Below are 14160 nucleotides of genomic sequence, written 5' to 3' on the forward strand. Positions count from 1 at the left end.
TTGCCCAGGCTGAAGTGCAATAGCAGTATCTCTGCGAGACTCTGTCTCAAAAAAAAACCCATTAGAGTCTTCACCTTAGGATGGACTAGGGCTATGGCATACTGGTAAGCATTAAAAAATAAAGGGCTATGATGGCCCGGATTTGCATTATCTGAGTAATGGGAATACTCCAACCCAGTCCGATTTCAAGGTCCCAGTGAGGTTACTGAATTCGAAGCTCAGAAGGTATGCGCCTAGTATTCCCACCATACGAATACAAGCGAGGTAAGTAACCTCAAAAGCATTGATAACAGTAAAATAGTTACAATACCTGTTACCCCTTTAGTATCCATTACCTTCGTTTAATTTAACTGTCAGTTTACATAACAAAAGAGTCTTTTAAGGCGTAAGCGCGCTCCTGGGGAGGGTATGGGGCTGTTGGCAGGGAAAGCAGCTTTTCGATCGTATAAATGCTCTTTGTGCCCAGACTGCCCTCTATAAATCAGCACTATCAACCCTGTCCAGAGACTTGTCCATGACCTCCAAGAAAACACTTTATTCATACTACTCCTAGCGTGCGCTCCTACCCGCCCCAGGGACTTCAGTCTTCCGGGGGAGGGATAACTACTTGGGGACACGGAGCACTGCGTACGCCCTGGGTCATGTGGGAAGGATGACCGCAAAGCCTCCAGTCGGCGCGTGGGTTCCGGGGCTGAGGGGCCCAAGGCGATAACCGGGATCCGCTCCGGCCGCGCTCCTCTCGCCTTTGAGAGCCCCGGAAGTGGCCCGGCTCTTGGCCGCAGCGGGAGGTCTTCGGAAAGAAAAGGCCGGAACCAGAAGATAGACTCAACAGCGATGCCCTACCCGGACCCCACCGGCCTCACACCCGGGCCAGCCAGCCGCCAGTAGTGCGCACCGCCTCCTCCCCAAGCCCCGCCCTGCGTCCACCCCAGGGGTTAACTCGCAGGCGCGCTCTTGTGGCGGAGGTAGAGTGCGCCGTCCAGGGCTAGAGCAAGCGCGGCCCCGCGGCCCGGAGCCATGCTGAGGAGCTGCGCCGCGCGCCTCCGCACGCTGTGGGCTCTGTGCCGGCCGCCAGTAGGCCGGCGCCTGCCGGGAAGCGTGCCGCGACCCGAGCTGGTGAGTCTGGGCACCCTCGGGCATGGGGCGGGAGCAGGACTCAGTCAGAAACACGCCTGCGGTAACAGAGCTTTCGATTGTTATCCATACCCCAACCAGCCAATCTCAGAATAAAAGCTCACCTGGGCACCACAGGGCAGCATAAGCAACAGGGGCCTAGGAATACAGTCCTGAGATTCAAACCGTTAGAAAAGGGATGGAAAGGTGACCCCGTTTTTTTGTTTTTTAGGAGACAGGGTCGGCAGGGCGCTACCTGAACTGCATAATTTAGTCCGTCTATTTATATTTTGACAACATCTGTATTTTACCAATAATATTTGAGGCTGTTTTTATTTTTCAAAGATTAAAGTGACGTGAACTAAAAGATACCACAGCTTTTATCTTCCCTTTAAAAAAATATTTGATCCAAACGCTTATCTTCCTTTAGGTCAGTTAATTAGAGATCTTTTTATAGACATCACACACGACACATATATAACTACACAGACAGGCAGAAGAAAACCCAGTTGCCATAAGATCTTTCATCACAGGGAGAGGGATCTATCTGCTTTTAATTCCTGGGGTTCCATGAGGAAAACAGAGATCGCCCCTCTTATGCAGGCATTAAAAGTGGCAAGGCAAAATGGAGAAAAATAACTCAGTCGACCGAAAAGAAACACTTTTTCCAGCAAAATAAGGCCCAAGAAAAGGAAAACATAAAGGCCTTATAAATATAATTACAACTTAGATATCCACTTTTAATTAAGCTGAGCACTCCTTAAGAAAATTCTTTTAACACCCTTATTATCTAACTTTAGCTCCACCAAGCGGCCAATATTTCTGGCTTTCAAACTTTACTTAAAGGCTCAGAGAAAGGAAAATCCAAGGTGGTTGGTGGAGGGCAGGGGAATCGACAAATAGCGAAAGGGCACACAGATACCAAACCAGAAAGGACTCATTCCCTAAGCCAGGATGAATCTGGGCCACGCCAGGCTAAACGAAGCTATGCAATGGGGTTACAGGCCACGCCCCCAAGGACGTAAAACAAGATGGAGGGCTGCAGCGAAGTTTGCTGTGGAGCATACAGAAAGACATGCAAAACACACAGATTGGCTACAGCTTAAGACTTACCTCACAAATCCTTTCTCACAAAACTTTACAGAAAATATAAACAGTAATCCTCATCATTCCTAAAAGAGCAAAACGTCTTCCAAAAGGAAAAGAAAAACCTCCTTTAAAAGTATACTGCTGATGGGTTGGAGAGGAGATAAGGATGCCTGGGGGAAGAACCTCTTATTCCTATGCAAATGGTTCCTCCACCAGAGAGAGGAGCTTAATTGCTGTGGGACAGAGCTAGACTCCCTGGAATGGGGAGGGGGAGACTGCAGGCACCTGGTAGGGAACGCCAGCCAGCCATGCCGGCGCCTTGGGGCCTGGGCAGTGGCTGTGGCTCATTCCTGCCCTGTGTGGCTATTGGACACCACACACACATGCTGCAGACACCACCATGCACCCCAGCCAGTAAAGAAGTGGGGCCAGGGAGCTACCCCACCCTACTGTCTTGTGAGTGCACTGGTGACCATTGGGGTGGGTGTGGACCACCTCCAGTATCGTAAAAAGAAAAATAGGTGCCGTTGCTGTCCCCCCAAAAAGAAGAGGAATGCCATAAGACCAAAAGGCTCAGAAATGAAAGTGAGAGGTTTTGAGTCCCCATTTCACTCATCCTTCTGTTGCAGGAATGAAGGAGGACTGGAGAGGCCATGGGGTGAGACAGGAGAACTTTATTTATTTATTTTTTTTTTGAGACAGAGTCTCGCTCTGTCGCCCGGGCTGGAGTTCAGTGGTGCAATCTCTGCTCACTGCAACCTCTGCCTCCTTGGTTCATGCCATTCTCCTGCCTCAGCCTGCGGAGTAGCTGGGACTACAGGCGCCCGCCACGACGCCCGGCTAATTTTTTGTATTTTTAGTAGAGACGGGGTTTCACCATGTTAGCCAGGATGGTCTCGATCTCCTGACCTCGTGATCCACCCGCCTCGGCCTCCCAAAGTGCTGGGATTACAGGCGTGAGCCACCACGCCCGGCTAGGAGAACTTTATTGAGTGCACTCAGACCCGGCGGACTAACATCCAAAAACTGGGCCCAGAACAAAGACAGCACTTGACTTTAATACACACTTCTAAAAGGGGGTGGGCTAGCTTGAAACAAGCTTACAGTGGTGTGAAGCATAGTGGCGTGAAAGCAAGGATACAGAGGCAGAAAAAAGGCAATTAATTCATCAAATTGTGACAGGTGCATAATTCAGGATTACATACTGTGTCGGAATTGATGGGTTCTTGGTCTCACTGACTTCAAGAAAGAAGCCGTGGACCCTCGTGGTGAGTGTTATAGTTCTTAAAGGCAGCATGTCCGGCGTTTGTTCCTTCTGATGTTCAGATGTGTTCAGAGTTTCTTCCTTCTGGTGGGTTCATGGTCTTGCTGGCTCAAGAGTGAAATTGCGGACCTTCGTGGTGAGTGTTACAGCTCTTAAGGTGGCACGTCTGGAGTTGTTCATTCCTCCCGGTGGGTTCGTGGTCTCGTTGGCTTCAGGAGTGAAGCTGCAGACCTTCGCGGTGAGTGTTACAGCTCATAAAGGCAGTGTGGACCCAAAGAGTGAGCAGCCGCAAGATTTATTGCAAAGAGCGAAAGAACAAAGCTTCCACAGTGTGGAAGGGGACCCGAGCGGGTTGCCACTGCTGGCTTGGGCAGCCTGCTTTTATTCTCTTATCTGGCCCCACCCACATCCTGCTGATTGGTAGAGCCGAGTGGTCTGTTTTGACAGGGCCCTGATTGGTGCATTTACAATCCCTGAGCTAGACACAAAGGTTCTCCACGTCCCCACCAGATTAGCTAGATACAGAGTGTCAATACAAAGGTTCTCCAAGTCCCCACCAGAGTAGCTAGATACAGAGTGTCGATTGGTGCATTCACAACCCCTGAGCTAGACATAGGGTGCTGATTGGTGTGTTTATAAACCTTCAGCTAGATACAGAGTGCCGATTGGTGTATTTACAGTCCTTTAGCTAGACATAAAGGTTCTCCAAGTTCCCACTAGACTCAGGAGCCCAGCTGGCTTCACCCAGTGGATGTCGCACTGGGGCTGCAGGTGGAACTGCCTGCCAGTCCCATGCCGTTTGCCCACACTCCTCAGCCCTTGGGTGGTCGATGGGACTGGGCGCCATGGAGCAGGGGGCAGCACTCATCAGGGAGGCTCGGGCCGTGCAGGAGCCCACGGAGGGGGTGGGAGGCTCAGGCATGGCAGGCTGCAGGTCCCGAGCCCTGCCCCGCCAGAAGGCCGGTAAGGCCCAGTGAGAAATCGAGCGCAGCGCCAGTGGGCCAGCACTGCTGGGGGACCCAGTACACCCTCTGCAGCCACTGGCCCGGGTGCTAAGCCCCTTATTGCCTGGGGCCGGCAGGGCCGGCTGGCTGCTCCGAGTGCAGGGCCCGCCAAGCCCACACCCACCCGGAACTCCAGCTGGTCCACAAGCGCCCTGCGCAGCCCTGGTTCCCGCTCGCGCCTCTCCCTCCACACCTTCCTGCAAGCTGAGGGAGCCGGCTCTGGCCTTGGCCAGCCCAGAAAGGGGCTCCCACAGTGCAGCAGTGGGCTGAAGGGCTCCTGAAGTGCCGCCAAAGTGGGAGCCCAGGCAGAGGAGGCGCCGAGAGGGAGCGAGGGCTGTGAAGACTTCCAGCACACTGTCACCTCTCACTATGACCCTTGCTTATGCAGCCCAGGTGGCTGTTATCTAGGCTTGCTCAAAAGAGCCTTGCAAGTGCTTATCTCATAATCTTCGCTATGGTGCCCAGACGGCCGCAGCCTAGGCCTACTCAGGCATGTCTTATAACCTTCACTGTGCTGTTTAGATAAAACAGAATACTTGAAGTTACTAGTTACAGAAAACAGGAATCTATAAACTCATAAAACTTGCAGAGCAAGGTATAATCACACGGAAGGGGGATGGGATTCGAGGGGGAACTTTACTTTTTCTTATCCTTTTGTTGAGGGAGTGCTGGAAGAGTCTCCAGAGCACATCCTTTGAGCCCTGGTTTCTTTGAGAATGTTATCAAGACTACACCCGGGTCCGGGCTTTGCCTGTTACTGCCTTTGGGATGAGTCAGCCTCATATAGAAAGCTTGTTTTTCACTTTTTAAATTTTATTTTGCTTTCTTCAATTTCCTGCCTCACTTCCTCAGGCCCCATATTTGAGCGCCAAACACAGTTAGGGCGAGAGTGAGACTCCGTCCCAAAAAAAAAAAAAAAAAAAGGACTTTCTTCTCAATTCATCTAAGTTCTTGTCACACAATCAGGAAAGATCAGTCTCGTGGACACATAGAAGGGTGAGAATAATGGAATTTATTGGGCAAAAAAGGAAAAAGAGAAAAACCTCAGCAGAGGAAGAGGGAGCTGCTCCTACCCTGCCACACAGGAACTCAAGAGGCCAGGCTCCTTGCGTCTGCCAATGGCATGAACTTCTGTGGCTCCACCCTGTTCTCCCAGTCAAAGGCTGGTGGGAGGTTCTCTGGGGAGCTCTTTTTACTTCGCTGTCTTACCACTTTATAAATGTGTAACCAAAGCTCAAGCAAGACCTTTCCTCTGTTCAGGACAACAAAATATAATCGTTGTCCCTAACATTTCTACTTCATTTATAATCTATGCTTTGTCTTTACTTCAGGTATCTCTTAGTTTTCACCTCCTTGAACTGAAACCTTTATTATTTCTATTTCTACATTATTATAGTGTCCATCTGGAGTAACAAATTCAACCCCTGCCAAACTAAAATTAATAGTTACACTCCTGTTTTCTCTCTCCTGATCCACATGTGCACACTAAGAAAAACCTTTCTTTTCATTCTATTCACCCTAGTTTTCAAAGCCACAGCTCTAGATAATCATTCAAGACTCTTCTGCTTTCTCTTTCCCAGTCAGTAACTCCCCACATCCCTCAGTCCCAATGTCCTAAATATCTTAAAACTTTACTTTTCATTACTCAGTACCTAGTTCAGATTCTGACCATATCTGACCTGGGCCTTTGCAACAGTCTTTTAACTGGTTTCCCTACCATTGCATTTCACCATTTTAATTCATTCGTTACACCAGATGGAGCTTTCTAAAACCTATGTTCATATTACTCCCTTGCTTAGAACTCCTTAAGCCTCCTCATAAATGAAAAAGGTGCTGTATCATTCAAGTGCTTTCATGATTCTTTAAAGACGCCACTTCTTTAGTTAACTTAATCCTATGTAATAACATTGGTGAAATCACGTGTGAGTTTTCTACTTATGTCCTTTTATAATATATGAATATATTTTGTTATATTTTAAAATACATATATTTTTGTCCTTGTGCCACCTAAAATCATTTTTCATGCTGGTCTTTGGAAATACTGACCTAGAAGTTGAAATCTAAGCCCTATGGTGTGATCCCTCTAGTTCTTCACATCTTGCTGCTCTTCTTCTCTTTCCACCTTACATATATGAAGGCTGAAATCCTAGCAGTTCCCCAATGTGATACGGTTATTTCAATCTCCTATGCCTTCGCTTGGAGCAGGTCCCCCTCCCCATTCTCTCCTTAATGAACTTTTTATCTGTAGGAAATCACTCCATCATTTCAAAGTTTTCCCTGAAAGTCATCCGTTCTATGCCTGTATCTACTTCTCTTGTAGTATTTTTCACATCCAAGGCTGCTAACACTTGAAGGCAGGGTCTAAGTCTTCTCTCTGTTTTACCTGTCCCTCACATAGAACCAGGGCATGTAGTAGGACTCAAAAAAAGTTTCTTGGATTTAACTGAATCCCAGACTTTAAAAGTTAAAATCAGGAGAACCCACAGTTAAGGGAGTCATTCTAATTCCTAAAAGTATTTAATTAGCTCTGTATCACTGGTCCATAAAAGGACAGTGGAACTGATGGATCCTAGTGTTACTTGTTTAAGATGAGACCAGTGGCTAATGAGATGAGTTCAAATTCATAACTCCAAAGCTTATACATACTATTCTGCCTCTCAGTTGACATGTTTTGGTCAATACATAGTAATCTGTGATGAATTGTCTTGTTGGGTTACTTCTAGATTCATGTCCTTTAAAAGCTACATAATCAGGACTGGATTCTAAGGAAATAATCCAAAATAGAGGAAAAGCTATATTCATAATGTTGCAGTGGACATTTGCATTTAGAGCAGCAAAAGATTGGAAATAATTTAAATATCTACCTTAATGGCTAATTATATAGTATATCAGTTTAATGGACTATTTTTCTGCTATTGAAAATGGTGGTAACTGATATTACGGAGAAAGTGAACACTAAATAATTTCAAGTGGTAAACGTAGAAAGCAAAATTGTGGGATTTTTAAAATTTTGTTTGTTTTTGTTTTTACTGAGATTACAAGTATATTAGGAAAAATTATATTTTAAAAATTTGGAGGAAAGAAAATTTGCCATTAATTATATTAAGAGGGAGAGATGGGTGGGTTTAAAACTTTTTCTTTTCTTTCTTTCCCAAATTTTCTGAGCTGGGTTCTGGAAGGATGAACCAATTAAAAAATATATATATATGGAAAAAGATTACAAATCCTGGGCTAAGGGCAAAGTGGTTTCAACCCTGATCATGTATCCCCAACCCTCTGATACTCCAAAGTCAGGACTTCCTTTTTTTCAGCCAGGACGTTTTTATTCTGTAGAGTTTTTTGTTCATTTGTTTTTGAGACAGAATCTCACTCTGTTGCCCGGACTGGAGTGCAGTGGTGCAGTCTTGGCTCACTGCAACCTCCACCTCCCCGGTTCAAGCAATTCTCGTTCCTCAGCCTCCCAAGTAGCTGAGACCACAGGCACACACCATCACGCATGGCTAATTTTTGTATTTTTTGTAGAGATGGGGTTTCACCATGTTGGCCAGGCTGGTCTCAAACTCCTGACCTCAAGTGATCCACCCGCCTTGGCACCCCCAAAGTTCTGGGACTACAGGTGTGCCACCACGCCTCAGCTTCCATAGAGTTTAGTTTTGATCTGTTTTGTTTAATTTTTATTTTTTAATTTTATTTTTCCATAAGTTATTCAGGTACAGGTGGTATTTGGTTACATGAGTAAGTTCTTTACACTAGTGATTTGTGAGATATTGGTGCATCCATCACCTGAGCATTATACACTGCACCATATTTATAGTCTTTTATCCCTCATCCCCCTCCCATTCTTCCCCCCAAGTCCCCAAAGTCCATTGTATCATTCTTATGCCTTTGCGTCCTCATAGCTTAGCTCTCCCATATAATTGAGAACATACAATGTTTGGTTTTCCATTCCTGAGTTACTTCACTTAGAATAATAGTCTCCAGTCTCATCCAGGTCACTGGGAATTTGGGTTGGTTCCACGATTTTGCGTTGGGCATTTGGGTTGGTTCCATGATTTGCAATTGGGGATGATGCTGCTATAAACACGCATGTGCAAGTATCTTTTTCGAATAATGACTTCTTTTCCACACTGTTTTCCATAGCAGCTATACTAGTTTACATTCCCACCAGCAGTGTAGAAATGTTCCTTGATCACTGCATCCACAGCAACATCTACTGTTTTTTGAGTTTTTTTATTATGGCAATTCTTGCAGGAGTAAGGTGGTATCGCATTGTGGTTTTGTCTGTTTGTGCTCTTTCAGACTTTTTGAGGTAGGCATTTAGGGCTATGAACTTTCCTCTTAGCACTGCCTTAGCTGTATCCCAGAGGTTTTGATAGGCTGTGTCATTATTGTCATTCAGTCTGAAGAATTTTTTTAATTTCCATCTTGATTTCGTTTTTGACCCAGTGCTCATTCAGGAGCACGGTTTTTTTGGTTTTTTTGTTTGTTTGTTTGTTTCTGAGACAGAGTTTCACTCTTGTTGCCCAGGCTGGAGTGCAGTGGCACAATCTCAGCTCACTGCAACCTCTGCCTCCTGGGTTCAGGCAGTTCTCCTGCCTCGGTCTCCTGAGTAGCTGGGATTACAGGTGCATGCCACCACTCCTGGCTGATTTTTGTATTTTTAGTAGAGACTGGGTTTTGCCATGTTAGTCAGGCTGATCTCGAACTCCTGACTTCAGGTGATCCTCCCACCTCAGCCTCCCAAAGTGCTGGGATTACAGGCATGAGCCACAGCGCCTGGCCTATTTGCATGGTTTTGAAGGTTCCTTTTTGGAGTTGATTTCCAGTTTTATTCCACTGTGGTCTGAGAGAGTGCTTGATATAATTTCAATTTTCTTAAATTTATGGAGGCTTGTTTATGGCCTATCATGATCTGTCTTGGAGAAAGTTCCATGCACTGTTGAATAGAATGTGTATTCTGTGGTTGTTGGATGAAATGTTCTGTATGTATCTGTTAAGTCCATTTGTTCCAAGGTATAGTTTAAATCCATTGTTTCTTTGTTGACTTTCTGTCTTGATGACTTGTCTAGTGCTATCTGCCAAGACCAGCTCAGTTATGGAGACCCTAACCCAGCAGTGCTGGAGGAATTAAAGACACACAGAAATATAGGGTGTAGAGTGGGAAATCAGGGGTCTCACAGCCTTCAGAGCTGAGAGCCCCTAACAGAGACTTACCCACATATTTATTGACAGCAAGCCAGTGATAAACATTGTTTCTATAGATTATAGATTTACTAAAAGTATTCCTTAGGGGAAACAAAGGGATGGGCCAAAACAAAGGGATGGGCTCTGGCTAGTTATCTGCAGCAGGAACATGTCCTTAAGGCACAGATTGCTCATGCTATTGTTTGTGGCTTAGGAACACCTTTAAGCGGTTTTCTGCCCTGGTTGGGCCAGGTGTTCCTTGCCCTTATTCCGGTAAACCCACAACCTTCAGCATGGGCATCATGGCCATCACGAATATGTCACAGTGCTGCAGAGATTTTGTTTATGGCCAGTTTTGGGGCCAGTTTATGGCCAGATTTGGGGGCCTATCCCCAGCAGCTCTCAGTGGAGTATTGAAGTCCCCCACTATTATTTTGTTGCTGTCTATCTCATTTCTTAGGTCTGTTAGTAATTGTTTTATAAATTTGGGAGCTCCAGTGTTAGGTGCATATATGTTTAGGATTGTGATATTTTCCTTTTGGACAAGGCCTTTTACCATTGTATAATGTCCCTCTTTGTCTTTTTTGACTGCTGTTGCTTTAAAGTTTGTTTTGTCTGATGTAAGAATAGATACCTATCTCTGCTTGCTTTTGGTGTCCATTTGCATGAAATGCCTTTTTCCACTCTTTAAGTTTATTTGAGTCCTTATGTGCTAGGTGAGTCTCTTGAAGACAGCATATAGTTGGTTTGTGAGTTCTTATCCATTCTGCAGTTCTGTGTCTTTTAAGTGGAGCACTTAGGCCATTTACATTCAATGTTATTATTGAAATGTGAGGTGCCATTGTGTTCATTGTACTCTTTGTTGCCTGTGTACTGTGGGTTTTTTTTTTATTTTTTGTTTTTGCTTTTTAACTTGTATTTTTGTTTTATAGGTCCTGTGTGATTTATGCTTTAAAGAGGTTCTGTTTTGATGGGTTTCTGGGATTTGTTTCAAGATTTAGAGCTCCTTTTAGCAGTTCTTGTAATGGTGGCTTGATAATGGCGAATTCTCTCAGTATTTGTTTGTCTGAAAAGGACTGTATCCTTCGTTCATATATGATACTTAGTTTCACTGGATACAGAATTCTTGGCTGATAATTGTTTTGTTTGAGGAGGCTGAAGATAGGGCCCCAATCCCTTCTGGCTTGTAGGGTTTCTGCTGAGAAATCTGCTGTTAAGCTGATAGATTTTCCTTTATAGGTTGCCTGGTGCTTCTTTCTCACAGCTCTTAAGATTCTTTCCTTTGTCTTAGCTTTGGATAACCTGATGACAATGTGTCTGGGTGCAGATCTTTTTGTGATGAATTTCCCAGGTGCTCTTTGTGCTTCTTGTGTTTGCATGTCTAGATCTCTAGCAAGACCAGGGAAGTTTTCCTCGATTATTCCCCCAAATATGTTTTCCCAGCTTTTAGAATTGTCCTCTTCCTCAGGAAGACCAATTATTCTTAGGTTTGGTAGTCTAACAAAATCCCAGACTTCTTGGAGGCTTTGTTCATATTTTCTTGTTCTTTTTCTCTTTGTTGGATTAGGTTAATTTGCATTTCTAAAAGTGTGTCCAAAATTTCCTGAATTTTTTGTTGTTTTTTCTTTAAGCTATTTCCTTGAATATTTCTCCCTTCTTTTTTTTTTTTTTTTTTTTTTTTGACAAAGTCTCACTCTGTCGCCCAGGCTGGAGTGCAGTGGCACAATCTTGGCTCACTGCAACCTCCACCTCCCAGGTTCAAGCAATTCTCCTGCCTCAGCCTCCCGAGTAGCTGGAACTACAGGCGTGTGCCACCATGCCCAGCTAATTTTTGTATTTTTAGTAGAGATGGGGTTTCACCATGTTGGCCAGGATGGTCTCAATCTCTTGACTTTGTGATCGGCCCACCTTGGCCTCGCAAAGTGCTGGGATTACAGGCGTGAGTCACCACACCTGGCCCTCCCTTCACTTCTTGTATCATTTTTTGGATTTCCTTGCATTGGGCTTTGCCTTTCTCTGGTATCTCCCTGATTGCCTTAATAGCTAACCTCCTGAATTCTTTTTCAGATAAATCAGGGATTTCTTCTTGGTTTGAATCCATTGCTGGTGAACTAGTGTGATTTTTGGGGGGTGTCAACAAGCCTTGTTTTGTCATATTACCTGGGTAGGTTTTCTGGTTCCTTCTCATTTGGGTAGGTAGACTCTGTCAGAGGGAAGGTCTAGGGCTGAAGGCTGTTGTTCAGATTTTTGTGTTCCACAGGGTGTTCCGCTGATGTAGTACTCTCCCCCTTTTCCTGTGGATGTGGCTTCCTGTGAGCCGAACTACAGTGATTGTTATCTCTCTTCTGGGTCTAGCCACCCAGTGAGTCTGCCCAGCTGTGGGTTGGTACTAGGAGTTGTCTGCACAGAGTCTTGTGATGTGAGCTGTCTATGGGTCTCCCAGCCATGAATACCAGTGCCTTTTCTGGTGGAGGTGGCAGAGGGTGCAGTGGACTCTGTGAGGGTTCTTAGCTTTGGTTTAATGCTCTACTTTTGTGCTGGTTGGCCTCCTGCCAAGAGGTGGCACTTTCCAGAAAGCATCAGCTGTAGCAGTATGGTGAGGGACCGGTGGTGGGCGGCGCCCTAGAACTCCCAAGATTATATGCCCTTTGTCTTCTGCTACCAGGGTGGATAGGGAAGGACCATCACCTGGGGCTGGGGCTAGGCACATCTGAGCTCAGACTCTCCTTGGGGGGATCTTGCTGCAGCTTCTGTGGGGGATGGCGGTGAGATTCCCGGGTCACTGGAGTTGTGTACCTAGAAGAATTATGGCTGCCTCTGCTGAGTCATACAGGTTGTCAGGGAAGTTGGGGAAAGCCGGCAGTCACAGGCCTCACCCAGCTCCCATGCAAACCGAAGGGCCGGTCTCACTCCCACCATGCCCTTCCAACATCCCCGTGTCTGTTTCCAGGTGGAGGGCAAGACGGGCTTGAAAACTTGTCTGAGGCTTTCCACCTCCCAGCTGCAAAAGAAAAGGGCTTTAGTTCTTCCCCGACCTGTGAAGTCTGCAAGCCGGGTTCACGCCCTCCCCGAGTTCTGGCCAGGAAGCTTCTCCCCAGTTCAAACTGTTACAAAGTTCAGCCGCAGAATTTCTTCTCCCTGTGGAATTTTACCCCCTGCTCCTTTGGCCACCCTCCTGATGAATCCCTGTGGTGCCAGGCAGATATGGGCTGCTTGGGGACCCAGTGAGCTCCCAGGGCCTTTCTGCTGCTTCCCTTACCCCTGTATTTCGCTCAGCTTAGCTCTCTAACTTGACTCAGCTCCAGGTAAAGTCAGAAATTTCTCCTGCAGACAGACCAGCTTCTCCAGTAGGGGTGTGTGTTCAGGTGAGGAGGGTCTTTCTTTCCCAATTCCACAGTTGGGGCACTCACAGTATTTGGGATGTCTCCCGGTCCTGCAGGAGTAGTCCGCTTCCTTCAGAGGGTCTGTGGGTCCTCTTGGGATTGCTGGTTCTTGCAGTCAATCTTGAACTAAAATTCACAATGCAAGCCTCCACATGCTCAGCTAATACGATTTTGAAAAAAGTTGGAGGAATCACTCTGCCCAATCCAACACGTATTATGTTCCTACAATAATTAAGAACGATCACAAGGTCCCACAATAGGCTGTCTGCAAGCTGAGGAGCAAGGAGAGCCAGTCAGAGTCCCAAAACTGAAGAACCTGGAGTCCGATGTTCGAGGGCAGGAAGCATCCAGCATGGAAGAAAGATATAGGTTGGGAGGCCAGGCTGTCTCTTCTTCCATAGAGTTTTTGAGACAGGTTCTCTGTATTCTTCCCACCAAGCCAGCATTGGAGCCAGCCCCTGTCAGCAGAAAGCTGGTTCTCCCATCATACTGTGACCTCCCCGTTTTGGTTTTATGGTGCAGTGTGTGTATTGTAGGTACATTAAATCTGAATGAATTGATAAGGGTGGCTGAAAGTAGAATGCCATGGAGTTAATAGCTTCTGTGATCCTACATGTTCCAAGATAACTGCAGCAGTCCAAAAAGCCAGTTTTCCTTTCTAGTGTCTGTGGGCATACACTTTGTTCTGCTCCTGAGTAAGTCACACTTTGTCTTCCAGGTCCTCTAGGATCCCTGCAATGTTCCATTTGTTGCCTGGGCATTGGAGTAATAGCAGTGCTTGGTGCTACAGAAATAGATGGATGGAAGTTGTGGTTACTGTGACACCAAAAACTTGTCCCCTGAGCTCCCTACTCCTCTTTCTCCTATGTTTTTTGGTAATTGGCTCTGTCATTCACCTCACTGCAGGATTCAGAATCCTGGTACTGGGTCTTGTATTTCTCTTTTTCCCTTACCCTCCTTATCCAAATTGTCACCAAGTTCTGCTTCATGCTCTCATGATTTCTCACCTGAGTTACCCTAGTAGCTTCCAAATAGGGCCCTCTGATTTCAACCTTGGACACTCCCACTATCTTTTATATTATGGAAAGATCTAATCATGTTACCCCCCATTTAAAATCCCTCA

At 46.0% G+C, this 14160-nt stretch overlaps 1 protein-coding gene across 3 annotated transcripts in view; it reads left to right on the forward strand.

Annotated features, from left to right (window-relative positions):
• The first annotated feature begins 596 nt into the window (after positions 1-596).
• THEM4 (thioesterase superfamily member 4) overlaps positions 597-14160 on the forward strand; it is a 36147-nt gene continuing 22583 nt past the window's right edge. Inside the window, exons 1-2 of one of the 3 annotated variants that reach the window (XM_063797427.1) lie at positions 2831-2860; positions 3385-3470. Coding sequence is in view for 1 of the 3 variants with exons in the window: in XM_513806.6 (XP_513806.2) it covers positions 1018-1116 (99 nt within the window). In the remaining 2 variants the exon portion in view is untranslated. Of the gene's footprint in view, positions 1117-2830; positions 2861-3384; positions 3471-14160 lie in introns of those variants that run through there. The other 2 variants (XM_513806.6, XM_063797432.1) reach the window with 2 other exon arrangements.

Source organism: Pan troglodytes, chromosome 1 (assembly GCF_028858775.2).
Source record: "Pan troglodytes isolate AG18354 chromosome 1, NHGRI_mPanTro3-v2.0_pri, whole genome shotgun sequence".
In the NCBI taxonomy this organism is placed as follows: domain Eukaryota; kingdom Metazoa; phylum Chordata; class Mammalia; order Primates; family Hominidae; genus Pan; species Pan troglodytes.